The 17,646-nt window shown below is 38.5% G+C and overlaps 1 protein-coding gene across 1 annotated transcript in view; it reads right to left on the reverse strand.

Moving 5' to 3' along the window:
* MAP3K2 (mitogen-activated protein kinase kinase kinase 2) overlaps positions 1-15,670 on the reverse strand; it is a 31,451-nt gene extending 15,781 nt beyond the window's left edge. Inside the window, exons 1-7 of the mRNA XM_009955090.2 lie at positions 15,641-15,670; positions 12,086-12,204; positions 9,271-9,311; positions 6,707-6,806; positions 4,738-4,851; positions 4,003-4,102; positions 2,914-3,044 (exon numbers count right to left, since the gene is read on the reverse strand). Of these exons, the coding sequence (XP_009953392.2) occupies positions 2,914-3,044; positions 4,003-4,102; positions 4,738-4,851; positions 6,707-6,806; positions 9,271-9,311; positions 12,086-12,204; positions 15,641-15,644 (609 nt within the window). The 5' untranslated portion in view covers positions 15,645-15,670. The remainder of the gene's footprint in view (positions 1-2,913; positions 3,045-4,002; positions 4,103-4,737; positions 4,852-6,706; positions 6,807-9,270; positions 9,312-12,085; positions 12,205-15,640) is intronic.
* Between the last annotated feature and the right edge of the window lie 1,976 nt (positions 15,671-17,646).

Here is a 17,646-nt window from a genome sequence, read left to right on the forward strand (position 1 = left end):
TTGAAACGCCTAACAAAAAACAAAAACCAACCAGAAACATTAGTCACTAGAGAAAAAGCTAGCTGCCATAGTTGAACTTGCACTGCATCCTGCAATCCTCAAAGCATTCCATTTTTCTTGCATTGAACTAGAAAATAATTAAGGTATTTAACCCTCTATCATGCTTTGCACATAACAAGTTGTACTGCTACATTCTGTACATGTGATTGTCTCAATATTATAGTGATATCTGCATGAGAGTAGCTTAACAGAACAACAAAAATAAAGCCTCTGAAGGGTTAAAAGCTGAGACAGTTTAAAAAAACCCATGGATTTTGTTGTCATCACCAAAGATAAAAAAAAAAAATCTCAAAGAGGGCACAGATTGTGGTAAATACAATTTACATAAACTTTGTGGTGGCTTAAGTTTGGCCAACTAGCAGTCACAGAAAACAGCCAAAATCAAATACTGTAAAAAGCTTTTAACCATTTATCTCTAGTTAGGACTCCAAGCGAGTTACACAGATTTTTAAATAGAACTGAAAAGAAAATAGAAGGAGAAAGAGGGAGAATGCATAAAATTTATAAATGCTCTCCTTTTTCACCCAAACAAAAACCCTGTTTCAAATAAAATAAACTTTCATGTGAAACTGGAGTTCAGAAAAACAACAAAGACAGATTTTTTATTTTCCTAAAATACTTCTGACATTTTAATAATCAATGCTCATGGGCTGTGTGAAATCTGCCACGTATCACTCTGAAGAAGTCATAAAACTGAATATCTAGGCCAGATCCATTACATAATGAAATCAATCATCAACACTTTCCCTGTTTCTCTAATTCTAATCCAGAGAAACAGAAACTGATAATCAAGAGCAACCTCTTGATTACCAGCTATTTCTACTGGCTGACATTCGTTTTGTTTATTGCACACTACAACCCTTAAAGTCCCTAGTTTAATGACAGGCAAACATCACTCCCTTCTCTTTTGCAGTAAAGCAACCTAAAATGTTTTACAGATTTATTTTTCAGAAAGTGGAAACAGAATCTAAATTTTGAATTATTGAATGTGACAAATTTACCAGCCTGCCTCTCAAAAACAGAGTGGAAACCTCACCTGTTGTCTTAAATTGAGCTTCCTCCTAAAATAAAATTTGTTTGTTATATTATATAACATCTATTTTCTATGAATTGGACACCAGCCTTTTGCTCTAAATTAAGTAGTTATCCCTCCAATTTTTATGGTCTGGGCTGCATCTTAAAGGTCTTCGGCACATACTTTGCCAAGCACCAATCAAAGCCTTATTAAAGAAACAGTGTCCAGAAAGTGAGTTTGCACTCTGCAAACTCAGACACTTCAATGAACTCTGTATCAGGGAGGACAATATTTACCATATGTTCAGCAATTATATTCCTCTTTTCTCATGCTGAACAGTAGGTCCTGAAAGGGAAAGAAGCCCATCTGCTGCCCTGTTAATTACCTCTATAATTTAATGCAGTTATGGTCCAACTGGCAGACCATGGCCCACTTCTATCCAACCCATCATCTCTTCTGTAGAGAAAGTGTGGGATCTGCTGTCAGAGTGCGAATAGCTGTGCTCAGGCAGATCAAACAGGAGAGCAGAACAAAGCACTCCCAAATTCCCTTCTTGCCTTTGTGGGGCAGGCTGTGACAGACATAGACAGGCAGCATGGTCAACACTTGACAAGGTGATGGGGCTACTCAAGAGGGAAGGATGCAAACACAGGTTGCAAGCTCCCAACACCCCAATCTGGCCATTGAGGCTGCTTAGGTCAAACTAATCCGGCTTCCTATGAAAGCAAAAATTCCTGTATTTAAACCCTGCTGACAGCTTACACAGCACCACATATACAATAGGTGACGTTTCTTGAACACTCTGGAGTGAAAGGACATCCTGGACCTCAGAGATCATCTGTCTCTCCGATCAGTCAGTGACCAAAAATGACTTTGCCCAGACCAAAAGTAACCATTTCACTGAATGAATCCAGGCCTGGATTGGATCTGACCACGTAGCTATGATAATGAATAGCATCCTGGCCTGGAAATTAGGAGATTCAGTCTCTACTCCCAGCTCAGTCGTTAAAATTGTGCAACAAATTGCACAATCCCTTTGCCTCTATTTTTATTCCATCATCTGTCTCTCATTTAGTCATCTCATAAAAACCATTGCCTCTTGCCATTTGTGAATACAGTGCCAATGTCAACAAGAACTTGAAGGGATTTGGGTATGCAGCATTATTTTCTTCTTCTTAAAATACCTCCATCTTTTCCCTGTTTTTAAGGGCAATTTTGATATTCAGAGAGCAGGATTTTTATTCATGCTAAGTGTGCTGATATCCCACACGAACAATGCAGGTGAATAAGGCGGATAAAGTAGCATACGTTTGCTATTTTCACACAAAAATGTGATCGTGGAAAGTATTTCAGAGCTTATTTATAGCAGGCCCATTGCCACCCCCTTGCCTCTACCCCAACACGGTGTCCACTAAGCCAAAATAATTCTGACACAAATCCAAACTCTTTAAAACCTCCTTCAATTACCTGGGAAAGCTGTAAAACTGGTCTAATCTTACATAGCCTTCTCATTAAAATAAAGGTGTTTGTGCTTTCTAATGTAGACATTTCTTGCTGTAATTTATATCTATCACTACCTCAACTCAACTATCATGGAAATTAAGAATATTCTCTTTCTCCTTGAAGCAACATATTTAAATGATTGAAGAGACATACAGAATAAAAACAGGTTCTACAAGACTAAACAACCACAATTCCTTTAACCTTCTCTCACAGATCATGTTTTCTAGGGTTGTCATAATTTCTTTAGCTGTTCTTTCTAACAATTCCATACCCTTCTTGAACAGCAATATTTCATAAACCAACCTAACAAAAGCTTTCATAAATCACACACATACCTGATCCATACTTTCTGGAATGAATTCACCCTCACTGTTGATACTGGTGAAGGACCCATTTCGGGCCACCTGATGCAGCTCATCTGGAATGTATCCTGGGGGAGGCGAACTCCTGTCACGAGTATTAGAACCTTTTAAAAGAAAAGGGCAAGTCAGAGCCTCTTCACTAACCCAGAATCCAGGGGCTTTACTCAAATGCTTCACAGGCACTGAGATTGCCTGGATCACTTCTTGCATTTCTTAGAAATTTCCCAAATGTCTATGCCATACAAGACTTACATACAGCATTTAATAATTAATAATCTGTAATCCAGCAATTACGAAAAATTTGGGTCAGGGTTGCCTCGCTGGCATTTAAAAGTACTTTCATTATATAGGAACAGAAATATAATTTGCCTGCACATCTAACTGGGTAAACGTCTTCTTTTGAACCAAAATAAAAATCCAAACTCTTCCACTCATGTCAACTAATTCTTTCCAACTCTTGAGAATTTCAGTTTATCTTTGTAGATTATGTTTGCAAAAAATAACACAATCTATTCATAATAAATGCATAACAAATTAATCAAATTGTCTGAAAAATTTTTTATTAAACTCTCTAGTTTCATAATTAAATTTGGAAGTTAACATCACACCAACTTTAATACATGAATAAGCAAAAACGTTATAATAAATGTCAAAATATCTTTAACAAATGTTCACATGTTAAGATTAAAAAAATTTGGAAGTCCTAAATTCAGCAAACAAATGCACTGCCATATATTCAAACAGATTTTTTAGTACCTCATTCCTGTATCTGAAAATAAACTGGAGTATTAACATCGACTTTTTAGGATACCAACCAGTTACCTCAAATAACCCTACACTGATTTATCTACTTGTAATTGGGGGTTTTAAAATAATTTTCTGTATTATATATATATTTAAACCACCTTTGACTTAAAATTCAACATCCACTCCTCCTCTATAGTGGAGTCACTGATGAGTAAGAGAAATTCAAACAGTCTATGTTGAGAGCAAGACCTTCATTAAGAGATTATTACAAAAGAAAAGTTTTTACCATGAAAGCTATTGAAATATGTAGCTTACCTATTACAGAGAGTCGCCTTTTTCTGTCTGTCACACCAAACACTGTATTATCTAAATCTTCCAGTGAGGGCAAGGGTTCCACATTATTTACACTGGCTGACTGAAAATACATACATGTCACAAATTGCAGTTATTACTTTATACTCCCAACAATGAAAGTATGTTGCAAACTTTATAGGCGTTGCGCAGCACATTCCTTTTTTCAAGCAGTTGAAAAGAAGTTTGCCAATTTATATCAAAATTCATCGCTTTTAGTAGCTCATTCTTAATATTTAAAACCAATTTTCAATACATACTAGCATACAAATCCCATCAATATGTCTGTGATGTGCTAGATAATACCAAAATAACTCAGTGTTTACCTCTAGTCCACCGCTACTGTTTGCTACAAGAAACATTTAACTTGTCACAAATGAGTGTCACCAACATACGACTTAAAGAACAGTTTCAAATAACTACAGTTACTTAAATTCTATGTGCTTCTCAAACTTGTGTCACATCATCATCCTATTAAGGAACACTCCTACCACTGCAGGAAAGGCAAACAGAGAGAGGAACAGAATCTAGGAAGAAGTTAAAACCAAGTCAATACAAAGTGCTAACAGATGCTTAAAGGGAACTAAAGGAGCAATCAGTAATGTTTTCAATTGGAAAAATGTCGTCTTTAAGAAAAGATATGAATTCTACTTCAATATGAAAACTGAGGAAACAGACATTTAGTACGTCAACTCATACCTGTGTATTTCCATGTATTACAAGCAGTATCTTGAGACTCTTCATATGAACACTACGGTCAAGCAGTTCAACAGCTTTGTCCAGGTCATCCTGCGTGGTTAATGGAATTACAAGCTACAAAAAAAAAAAAAAAAAGGAAAAGAAAAGCCTTAAACAAGAAAGAAAGGAGGGAGTCAAGTGCAGAGAAACAAATAAACTGATGCTATCTTTCATTCCAAACAAGCTGAAAACAAAATTTATTAAGTGATGCCTCCAGTTAGCACCAAAATGTCTGAAGATCAGCCTTAAGTCTTCCTTCAGATACCTTCAACAGGCACAGCATGGTGGAACAAGTCTTCACAACGAACAAACAATCGTTTTATACATGTACAACTTAATATCCTCAAGTTTCAGAGAAACATGTGCAACAGTGTTGATGTATTTGCCATCACCTAAATTAATGCAAACCTATAAGATAAATAAAAATAAGCCCTATTTTATACAGCATAAAGCACATTTTTGTATCTCACAATACTACAACTATACTTGCTTGAAGTTGCATCACTAACAGAATTTCTCCACTGAAAAACAATTTGTTGAGGAAGTAAATTAGGCATGATGTGATCCACATGGAACAAGTGTAGTCCTCACTAGAATCTTACTGGGATCTAATTAATTAGAATTAACTTGGCATACATGTATCTTTAGAACAGAAAACATGATGTCATTAAAGTCCACTTGAGATGTGAGTTCTATAACGATTAAAATTGAGCTTATGTTTCAGGAGTACAAATTACAACTTCTGCTTGTAACAAAGGAACAACACAATATAGATTTTTTAAAAATCTATTCTACTTGTAAGCAGTCTCAGAGATGCCTAAATACAACACATCTGGAAGGCAGTACTTTTATACAGAAAGAAATGGGAATGAGGGAGGAAGGTCTTAATAGTCTTGGAATGGTTAACAAATGAGCATACTCTTCAGTTTAAGTTGTGATTCAATTCTAATGACAGGTTATTACCACCACATTTCTGAAAGGTGATGTGATTATTTGCCAGCTAGTGCAGAAGTTGACAAGCAGAAAACCTGCTCAAATGCCTAAAAATCTATCAGAGGAAGAAGCTGAGGCTAAAGCATCATGAATGGCCATTTCTTCTGACCTTCCTAATCTCCAAAAGCCTTCTGTTGGAATTCTTTGTTTTGAGGATCAGTTGCACGGAAATGCCTGGTAATGGCAGTAACGCACAAACAGCAGTTACAGGAAATTTCTTCTGCAAAGATGCAAATTAGATACAGCAATCATGTTGTGCATAACCAAGCACATGAATAATCCTCCATGCACTTTGGTGACTCAAGGCAAAAAACAGAAGTAACTCCTAAGAATGGATCTTGCATCTGTAAATGTATTTCCTATTAGTGATTCCATCTCTAATTCTAAAGGAAAGGTGGAAGTAATATTGATCAGTCACGAGTGGCTTAACAGCGCTAGCACTGTTCCCAAGAAACGTCTGTGAACGAGCCACTTCAAGAGCAGCAACAGCTAAGCTTAGTTCTCCAATCTAAGCACTACTAAATGCAGCATTCTAGTGATTACATAACAAGATTAATCCTTAAAGAAAAAAAAGTACAAGAAAGGATAAATTATTTCAAATTTACAAACACGACAAAGCTCAAAGAGGTGGAGACTTTCCCAAGGTCACGCAACAGGACTGTGGTGGAGCATGAAAACTATTTACCCCTTCCCAATAGAGTATGAAACATAATTCATTAAGATAAGGCTCTCCTCATAAAACACTTCATGCATCTCCTGCCTATCCTAATTTAGACAAGCTTTACATATTTGAGAACACACACATTAGAAATCTGCCGTTTTGTCACGGGAGGAAGTTTTGTCACAGGAGTGGTTCTCACTGCTTACGAGAGCAAATTTCAGCCTTAAAATAATCAATGCGCAAGTCACCGAGAATTTAGAACACACAGAGTATTACCTCATTATTGCTGTAATGTAAATCCATAGTCTGTCCAAAAGCAATTTTAGCTTTAGCTGCAAGATCTTCAAGTTTAACAGGCCTTGGTAATTGTAGGATCCTGAAACACAATTTAAGGTATAAAGAATTTTTGTCTATTACTTATGAAAATCTGGCAATTCATTACTTAAGAATGATCTTAGAATTAAATTTATTGCTAAAAAGACCATAAGAGGCTACGCTTTACTCACTGTCCTCCATATTTTGGGTCATAAAAGAGAAAAAAAAACAGTGAAACTGTTCTAAGGGATAATCCTGCATAAAATTCGATCTCGTTATGACTACTTACTTGCCTGCATATGGCTTCTTAACTTAATGCTTTGCATGCCTCCATCCCAGAGGCAAATTCTTAGAAACTTCTAAAATGTTCTACTTCGGAAACTAAGACAACGGAGTACCATAGGCTGAGAAACATAAGCATCAGAAAGGAGTGACTCCTATAGTCCCCATTTTTTAGAAATCCAAAAGACTATCGTAACTGAGGAAGATAAGTAAATGTCACCATCTTTACCATAACGAATTACATGCCCAAACTGCTGAGTCCATCACTAACTGTGCTTCAGGTGTGCTCCTGTAAGAATGGTGCAGTTGTAGGTCAAGAACTTAGATTTTCTTTTAACGTAATGTCTTGTAAAACCAAATAGCCCAAGATGCCTGTAACTGACCTTTTACTACAGAAAACTATTGTATTGAGACACAACATCATTAAAAAAAAAGTTTTTAGAAGTGACTAAGCTAGCGAGGTACATTTAATTCATGTTCCAAAAAGAAACCGCACTCAAATTTTGTGAAGCAGAAAAATTAGCAGAGGGTAACTGTCCCTTTTATCAGTGTTTCAGTTACACTGGTTAGGGAACAGTATTTCTCACTGAAATGAGGCTAGAAGCCAGGCCACTTCCAATTAAAAATTATTTTGAAGAAATGAAATCTTAAAAAAAATAAAAAACCTAAATCCAACACCAGTTGTCACCATAGTTAACAATTTGTTTAGCAAGCCTGGAACTCTGCCCATCCCACTGCGCACTCCTTGGTACCGAGTGCCACATTCACTACTGAAAGAAACTGTGGAATCACTTCTCTTTTCCACTTCCCTTTCTAAAAGCTAGTGAGAAAGCCATTGCATAACTCACTTACCTTGCATAATTTCATTATTTTATCTTTCAATCTACATGCTCAGGCAACAAAAGTACTATAAGTCATGCTGAGCAATGAGCCTGGGCTGCCCAGTGCCCCTGGGCAAGCAGGCTGAGGCTACTTGGGACAGTCCAAAATAGACCTAGACCCAGCAGCATAAAAGCTTGGGAAAGGTATCTTTCCACACACTTTATGCCTGTATTCATATTGAATGGGTTAACTTAGTCCACTGTGAAAGCGAATTAAGATAAACTGCAAAAACATGCCATCTGTGCAGACTGGCAATGAGGAAAGTTCTCTGTTTTTCACAAGAAATTGCTAGGTAGAAGAGTCCTCAATTTTCAAAGCCTTTGAAAAGACTTATTTCCTCCAAATTACTTACCGAACTCAACTATTACCGATGCACTGTTACATGTAGTGTTCAGAGAAGTGACAGAAAGAAGCTGAAGAACGTTAACACCTGAGTAACTTACTGTTATTTTACTACCTCATGTAAAGAGAGGGCACAAACAGTCTTCAGCATGGAGGCACACTGATCTATGGCACATCACACTAAGGACTGCCCAGAAGTAGGACAGGTTTCATTCTGAAGCAATCTTTACTCAAGGAATTTACCATTTCTATTGGCAAATACATATGTGACCAGGATATTTCCTTTTTCATTAAGTATTTTTCAAAGATCTTATTCTATAACAATTTCTCTGTGGGTATGCTTTCAGAAAGAGACAAACAGACAAAATGAGTTGTCCGCAAAGCAGTTCTGCACAGAATTGTACACCAACTTCCTTAAGAGCTTTTGAGCAGCCATCAGAGCAGAGAATAGATGTTTGTATACTTTAATCATGCACTTCATCCACCTCTCATACACCAAATGAAAAAAAACATTTAACTCATTATTCAAAATTATCAATTAAAACAATCTAATTAAAGTCTAATAGATTTTTCTGTTAGAGTTCTCAGACTGGTTCCTCCAAAGTACCATTCAATACTGAGCTTTAACATCTAGGCTTCTTCCTCTGGGTGCTACAGTAACAATATATTATCATGCATTTATTACACACGTGATGCAGGGAAAAAAATTATTTGCTGGTCTACTCATGTTTGAGATCTATGCCAATGATCTAAGCCATTGTTCTAGGCCACAAACATCTATCTGAAGGACATTACACAGGACACAGCTATGGTAAGATACTTCTGCAGTTACATATTCTAAGAGCCCATATTTGAAACAGATTAATTCTCCTTGTGTTCACATCAAAATTAAGTTTAAGCTCAAACCAAATGCAGTCAGCTATCTGAAACACTTTGAAGAGTTTATTTGAAACTTTATGATAAAGCCCAACAAAATTCTATAAATAAAAGACAAGACTGTTTCCTGTGTTCCCACTTACCTTTTTTCACCTCGATGTTCAAATTTGACTCTAACATCATTCTGTAAGAAAAGAGATAAAGGAACCACTATTAGCTTGTCACTACCTCCTTTAATGAAGGTCATGAAATTCCATTCAATAATCCTATACTAGAAGTAAAATCCTTAGGCAGTCCATATTAGTCTTCTGTCCTTTCAGATATACCAAGCATTTTAACAAGATACTTCTGCTGAGGTACCTGATAGTGGCTTAATGTTTGTAAAAAATACAAAAAATTATTCTGAAGTGCAACAAATGTTTCTGGAAGTAAACATATTATTTTCTATCCATATATTTTAATATCATAACAGATTCATGATTTCAAATTCAGCATGGAACTGATTACCAAAGAGTTATCTATCATGAACAGGTAAGTAGATTTAACTACCATAACACGTACACTTCAGAACTGAGTGACCCAGGCTTAAGAAACATATCTTGGTTCATAAGCATTACCATAGAAACCCACACATGCAATTAAGCCAGCACTCATGCAATCAATTTCCCAATAACAAAGATACCTGCAAATATCTGAAGTTACATGGAAACAAAATTGTTCTGCAAAATTAAAATTTTAAGAATCAAATTGCATTAGCAACTACTGCAGGGGAAAAAATAACATTCTACCACAGAGTTTATGAATTAACACAATGCAACCACAGAGATTACTCTAGTGGAGAATCTGGCTGCTCGTGGCTTGGATGAGCACACGCTCTGCCGGGTGAAACACTGACTGGACAGCCAGGCCCAGAGGGTGGTGATCAATGGAGTTAACTCCAGCTGGCGGCCGGTCACAAGTGGTGTTCCACAGGGGTCAGTCCTAGGGCCACTTCTGTTTAACATATTTATCAATGATCTCGACAAAGGGATAGAATGCACTCTTAGTAAGTTTGCAGACGACATCAAGTTGGGTGGGAGTGTTGAGCTGCTTGAGGGTAGGAAGGCTCTGCAGAGGGACCTGGACAGGCTGGATCGATGGGCCGAGGCCAACTGTAGGAGCTCCAACAAGGCGAAGTGCCGGGTCCTGCACTTGGGTCACAACAACCCCACACAGCGCTACAGGCTTGGGGATGAGTGGCTGAAGAGCTGTCTGGCAGAAAAGGACCTGGGGGTGCTGACTGACAAGCAGCTGAATATGCGTCAGCAGTGTGCCCAGGTGGCCAAAAAAGCCAATGACACACTGGCTTGTATTAGGAATAGTGTGGCCAGCAGGAGTAGGGAGGTGATTGTCCCCCTGTACTTGGCATTGGTGAGGCCACACTTCGAATCCTGTGTGCAGTTTTGGGCCCCTCACTACAAGACAGACATTGAGGTGCCAGAGAGAGTGCAGAGAAGGGCAATGAAGATGATGGAAGGCCTAGAGAGTAAGTCTTACAAAGAGTGGCTGACGGAACTGGAGCTATTTAGTGTTAAAAAAAGGAGGCTGAGGGGAGACCTTATTGCTCTCTACAACCACCTGAGAGGACACTGTGGAGAGGTAGGTGCTGGTCCCTTCTCGCAGGTAATTAATGACAGAACAAGAGGGAATGGACTCAAGCTGCACCAGGATAGGTTTAGGCTAGACATCAGGAAAAAATTTTTCACTGAAAGGGTTGTCAGGCTTTGGAATAGGCTGCCCAGGGAGGTGGTTGAGTCACCATCCCTTAATGTGTTTAAAGGTCATTTAGATGTGGTGCTTGGTGATATGGTTTAGGGGTGTACTTGGTAGAGTAGGGCTGATGGTTGGACTCAACGATCTCAAAGGTCTTTTCCAACCTGAATGATTCTATGACTATATTGAAATAACGATTCACGAGTGACTACTTTCAAAATTCACAAATTTAAACACAATGACAAACACATATTTCTCCCTCACCATTACCACATTTAAACTCAGAAATGACTCAACTATTTCTTCTAACTTTCTAAACATGTATTATATTCAAATCATTTTGGATCATATCTGCACATTACTACAATGTCAAAGTCATAGCTCAGAAGTGAGTTATATGACACTAGCAAAGCACCAGTTATATACTGAACTCCTTCAGCTTTTAAAGCACAGAATGAAAAAGATGTAGCCATTGTTTTTGATGGTTTAAGAGCCAAATATATTCAAACACTGTGATCTTTAAAAGATTGAAACAAGACTGCACAACCTGAAGTTTCATGAAGTATTGGGCTGTCAATTAAATAAACATACAAGTAACTCAACAGGGCTATTACAACAATTTGGGTAAAAAAAATCCACATCCCCTCCTCTCCTAATCTCTCCATATAGTAGTTCAAAAAAGTATTTACTACTTTTCCATCTGTGTTCAGTATCTGCAGGAAAAAAACCCCACAACAACACAGCTGAAAAGAACTCACACTTCCAGCATATGAACAAACAAAAAAAATCGAGGCTGAAGATTCAGTAAAGGAGATTAAGTATGATTCTGCGGCTGTACTGACATTCTTTAGTATGATACAGCTGACAACTGGGCAACCTAAAATACCTATAAAATTAATTCTAAAGAAGCATCCCAAAGAAGAGATACTAGCACACCTTGATGTTTTTAAATAGTCTAGTACCAATCAAATAATAATAACAATAAATCTTAATTTATCAGGATCAGAGTCATAACTATGATTCGGTTTGAAATGCCACCATTTCATTTTGCTGCTAATTTATGAACATGAACAAAGAAAATGGCAGCACATGTGGGAGACTAACAGCTTATTCTGGTATGCTCACTGGTCTGGCAAGAAAAATAATTATACAAGTCACAGCAGGACATTCCATGTTCAATAGGTTAGTAAGGATATTAAAGATTACCTGTTTTTTAGGTGAAGATGACTTTGGTTTTCCGGTTTCTTGCTGGGGTAACACAGGACGACTGGCCTTATGAAGCACAGCCAAATCCTGCATGATTGAATTCAAAGCTTGCTGCTCATCTGCTCAGAGAAAAAGACCAGATAAGAGAAGTGCAAATGACTGCTACATTTGAAGTGCATTACTGTCTCACTTCTCAATTAGGCAAGCATTATTCTAAAATCTAAAGTCCGTATTGCACTTTGATACATAGTCGCCAAATTGAAAAACCACCTTACTGCCATGTTGCAAACATTTTTATTTATCATTAACAGTGCTTAAGGAAATAAACAGCTTAATCAGTAAACGCACTTCAATGGCAGGTTTAAAAAACTGAAGTCATAACACGAGACTGACAAGTCTACAGAACTGCAGGCTGTATTAATAAAAGGGCAAAGGGAAGGTTTATCTACTTTATTTCAAATAATGCCCATGTGTGGTGGGTTGACCCTGGCCAAAATGCTAGATGCCCACCAAAGCCGCTCTATCACTCCCCCTCCTTAACTGGACAGGAGAGAGGAGAGGGGAAAAAAAAAAAAAAACACAACAGGCTTGTGGGGTTGAGATAAGGACAGGGAGACCACTCAGCATTTACCATCACGGGCAAAACAGACTCAACTGAAAGGAAATGTGATTTATTATCAATTAACTCAGAGAGGAGTAATGAGAAATAAAACCAAATCTTAAAACACCTTCCCCCTACCCCTCCCTCCTTTCCCAGGCGTAACTTTGATCCCGATTTTCTTCCCTCCTCCCCCCCAGCAGCACAGGTGGAAAACAGGGAATGGGGGTTGGGGTCAGTTCATCACACTGTTGTTTTCTGCCGCTCCTTCCTCCTCAGGGGGAGGACTCCTCACACGTTTCCCCTGCTCCAATGTGGGGTCCCCCTCACGGGAGAAAGTCCTCTATGACTTCTCCAGCCTGAATCCTCCCACGGGTTCAGTTCATCATGAACTGCTCCAGCGTGGGTCTCCTCCATGGTGTGCAGTCCTTCAGGAACCGACTGCTCCAGCGTGAGCCCCCCTCACAGGGTCTCTGGCAGCAAACCTGCTCCAGCGCGGGCTTCTCTCTCTCCACGGGCCACAGGTCCTGCCAGGAGCCTGCTCCGGTGCAGGCTTCCCATGGGGTCACAGCTTCCTTCAGGCATCCACCTACTCCAGTGTGGGGGCCCTCCACGGGGTGTAGGCAGTCATCTGCTCCACCGCCCATGGGCTGCAGGGGTACAGCCTGCCTCACCATGGTCTTCACCACAGGCTGCAGGGGAATCGCTGCTCTGGCGCCTGGAGCATCTCCTCCCCCCCTTCTTCACTGACCTTGGTGTCTGCAGGATGTTTCTCTCACACATTCTCACTCCTCTCACTCGCTGCAATTACTGCTGCACAACAGCTCTTTCACTCTTAAATACATTATCCCAGAGGCGAAAAACGCTGTCGCTGATGGGCTCGGCCTTGGCCAGCGGCGGGTCCGTCTTAAAGCCGGCTGGCATTGGCCATGTCTGACATAGGGGAAACTTCTAGGAGCTTCGTACAGAAGCCACCCCTGTAACCCCCCGCTACCAAAACCTTGCCATGCAGACCCATTACACCATGGATGGGATGTTAATTAGAAATCATACTTCTCCCTGCCACCTCAAAAAATACAGAAAAATAAAAGTAAGTACTTTCGAATAATTCTTCCTCTGTCCTGAACAGGTATGGTATGCATAGAGGAAGCATACACAAACTCCCAGAGGAACACCTCCACTGTTTGAGCATCTGCTGTTGGCCCATAGCAGAATAAAAAAAAAAAAAAAACCCACACCAAAAAACCCACAACAACAACAACAACAAAAACCCACAAAAACCAAACCACCCAAAACATCACTGAACTTTTCCAGGACTGCAAATATAGGGGGTTTTAGGGCTTAGAGGAGTAATTCACAAGGAGAAACCGAAGCACTGAACCTAGGGTACAATTTAGGAGCAGGAGCACTACACAGATTTCAAATTCACACAAAATCCTAAATCCTGATGATCTGCTGCAGCTGTGATGGCCTGAGGCCACACTAGACAAGGTTTGCCCTGGAACTGGGATGCTCCTTTAGACAGGAAAGCACTTAGAAGCTCAAAAGCCTGTACATCCACCACTAAGGAAAATTTATTTCTCACTAATATTTTGTATTAATTCCTTGCCACAGCAACAGTACTATACTCAACATGCATCTAGAACATTCGATAACAAAATTTATCTACAAGGGTGTTGATTGTACACCTTCACACTGCTTCACAATGGATATGTTTGCTGAAGAATTCATTGCTAAGTTCTGTGATTTACAAAGAACAGTATTTCTCAAACGTGGCCCTGAGAAAAACTCAGCATTAAAATCAGCAAGCAAGCATTCCAGGTATTCAGCAATGATGAGAATTCCTTCACGCTCTATTCAAATATAAGCAAATATATTTGTCATATCAGGAAATTGTGGGATTTCACTGTTCTAATTTAATAGATCAGAAAACTGGTTTGAAAATGTCTTAACTCAATCATCACTCATGCTGTCATTCTTCCTAACTCTAAGATACGCAAATCTATAAAAGCAAGTTTTACTAGCAGTATTTAATGGCAGAAATGAAGGCACTCTTGCAGCTCACTTATTCCTTTCTCACACTAAGACACATTCCAAAACGTGCCACAATTAAAGAAGTTAAACTATTTAATTGCATTATAGCCTATTCTAGCACTCAGCAATAAAATTCTTTCAGCAGTTGGCTGGAGGAGGTTTAACTCCCAGTGGTTACTAGTTAGCTTATTTCACACAAAGGAAATCAAAGCATTGTGGCAAAGCATCTAAAGTTTACTGAATATCCAATATTACTCAATAATCACTTCTCTTACACAAAATGTTGGAGAATATCAGAAACCTAAAGAGTACTGAATTCCCAGATTCAGCTACTTCATCATTAAGCATGAGTTAGGAAAAAATGAGCATAACAGTAAGAGAGAAACTAAAGAGAATGAGCACCGATCAGTGATCACAGTAACAGTCCGGTCAGTCACTAAAAAGGATGTACAACTTGGAAAAACTGACATAGAATTTAAAGTAATACAAATGTGCTACATACTTAGAAAAACACAGTTAAGACCATTTACGCAGTCCCGGCTTTGCACTGCAATGACACAAGACAATATGATAAAATTGTTTAATATAGACTTTGTGGTGGCTTTTTTTCCCCAACAGCCATTACCATTTATAGCACAGTAAATATTGCTCAGTACCCTAATATCATGAAAACTTAATTTCCTATACTTGGATTTTTAAGCTACCACATAGTAAGGGAAAAGTGCTATATTCCAACGGAAAAACAAAAGAAGTATTTTGAATACTAGCAAGGCAGCTGAACACTGCCTTTCCTGTAGACGTTACACTGAGTTACACAGCCAAAGCACACATTTCCTAGGAATGGTATTACATTGACATTTTTGGTCTCAATAGAAATGAAAAGTATCCGAATTAAATTTTTACGTGTTACACAGAAGACTTACCCATAACGGCAGTGAGTCTGAAAACTTGAACTTCAGGGAAATGGTTGCTTCATTAGCATTATTTTATTTCCTAAAATGCAAAACCAAAAATACACAACTATTGAAGTTGTCAAAACCATGTGAAACAGTCAACTCTTCATTGTTTCCAGGCATTTTTTCTAATATTCTATCTATCAAATATGCATATAAACTACAAATAAGATTTCTTATATAGATATGACACACGGAGAAAACCAGATATTGTCTCCAAAGCCTCAATGGGCTCTTAGCAACATATACAGACTTTCAGGAGACACAAAGCCTGAACTAAATATTCTTCTAGACTCAAGCTGATTTTAGTCTCTATTTACATCCCTAAAGGATGATTAGTAGCTTAATTAGCCGTAACACTCTGCTTCATAGGATACCCACTACTCCAGATTAGTAAGAACCAATTCTTTTTCTACAGGTTCCTCAGGTATCTGGTGTTCAAAGTTCTGTGTTCAGAACTACAAATATATAGTTCATATATAAATATATACGAAATTCACAGCACAAATCAAGAGGCATCAATATCTACTGACTATATAAACAAGAAAATTTCAATTGTTAAGTTTTTTTGGTCATAATTCAAGAGCATTACACACATATCCCAACACTCCTGAAAGCAATTGACTCCTGAAGGCAGCAAGTATTAACTTTTAACATACAAGTTATTCAGAAAAGCAGGAACATAGGGGGCACATTTATGAACTCTGTCTATCACAGTATCTTGAACGTCGGCCAACTGAAAAAAAGCAATAATTAAGGACCAATTAAAATAATCTTTCTATGAGATGCTACTATGGAGCTTAACAGCAAAAAACTAAAGACATATCCCTAAACAGACAATGAGATTTGTCGCAATACAGGCTACCACTGGAAGAATTCAGAATTTTTAATGCAAGATCATTTTAATTTTTAATGCAAGAAAGCTCTCTAACTTCTTAAGCTGTTGCTGTGACCAAGTAGGGAGAGCCTACTCCCTCCTCCCGGCTTCCGTGGACCATCCATCCTTCTGACTCAGAGTCAAAAAATCTACCCTACTCTGATAAAACAGATTATTCCCCTACAAGTTCATTCAAGGAGCTACAACAACAGAACGTGACTCATTATTTTCTTTTTTAAACAGAATTTGTTTTCTCACGGTTTAGTTCCTTCCCAGCGTCAAACGACCCGATGCCAGCACAGGGTCACCTGTGGGAGCACAAAGCTGAGAACAGAGGGGAGGTGGGCCAGCTCTTTCAGCACCAGCCAGTCAGGCTTCCTTGCTTGATTATTCTGCCAATTTTCTCACTGACAAATTAATTACAATTTTACAAGGGATTTCTGAGCATCTTCAGTTAGGCATCTAAGAGTTTCTGGCATTGTGTGTATCTTACATGCTCATTTCATGAAAATAGCCTTTTTAAGCAGGATTCATTTCACCAGTGGAACTAGAAAGCTTCAAATACTTCTGGCATATTTTTCAGAAATAAATTTGGACTTGAGAGCCACATAAAGGTCTCTGCTGTACACTGCCTTTACCTACACATCAGATGACTCATCTGCTATTGTCTATTTCAAGCTTCACAATAACCAAGAGATCAAGTTTTAAAGAAGATCCAGAAGTCCCACTCTACAATCAGAAATCAGTTCAGTTGAGAAAGCACACAAGAAACATTAGAACTAAAATAAAGCTGGAAATAGATTCAAGTGTACTCAGAGTTACATGCTCTGTCTATTGACAGCCTCAAAACAGTACCTGAAACAACTTCCAAGTGCCACGGGAAAGAAACTCCTGCCTAACGCTGTGTAAAGGATTAAAGCCTGCAAGAGTGTGGGAAGTGTATCTGGCTTGAGCTGCCCACAGCCTCAACACAAACCCAACTTTTACTACTAACATTATCTCCATCCTCTTGATGGCACCACAGCAGAAGACAAAAAAAATCTGTTTCAAAAAAGTTAAAAAAGAAAAAGCTTCTGTTGCTCCATTACAGAAAAGGAAA

Source organism: Leptosomus discolor, chromosome 5 (genome assembly GCF_034619465.1).
Source record: "Leptosomus discolor isolate bLepDis1 chromosome 5, bLepDis1.hap2, whole genome shotgun sequence".
Classification (NCBI taxonomy): Eukaryota; Metazoa; Chordata; class Aves; order Leptosomiformes; family Leptosomidae; genus Leptosomus; species Leptosomus discolor.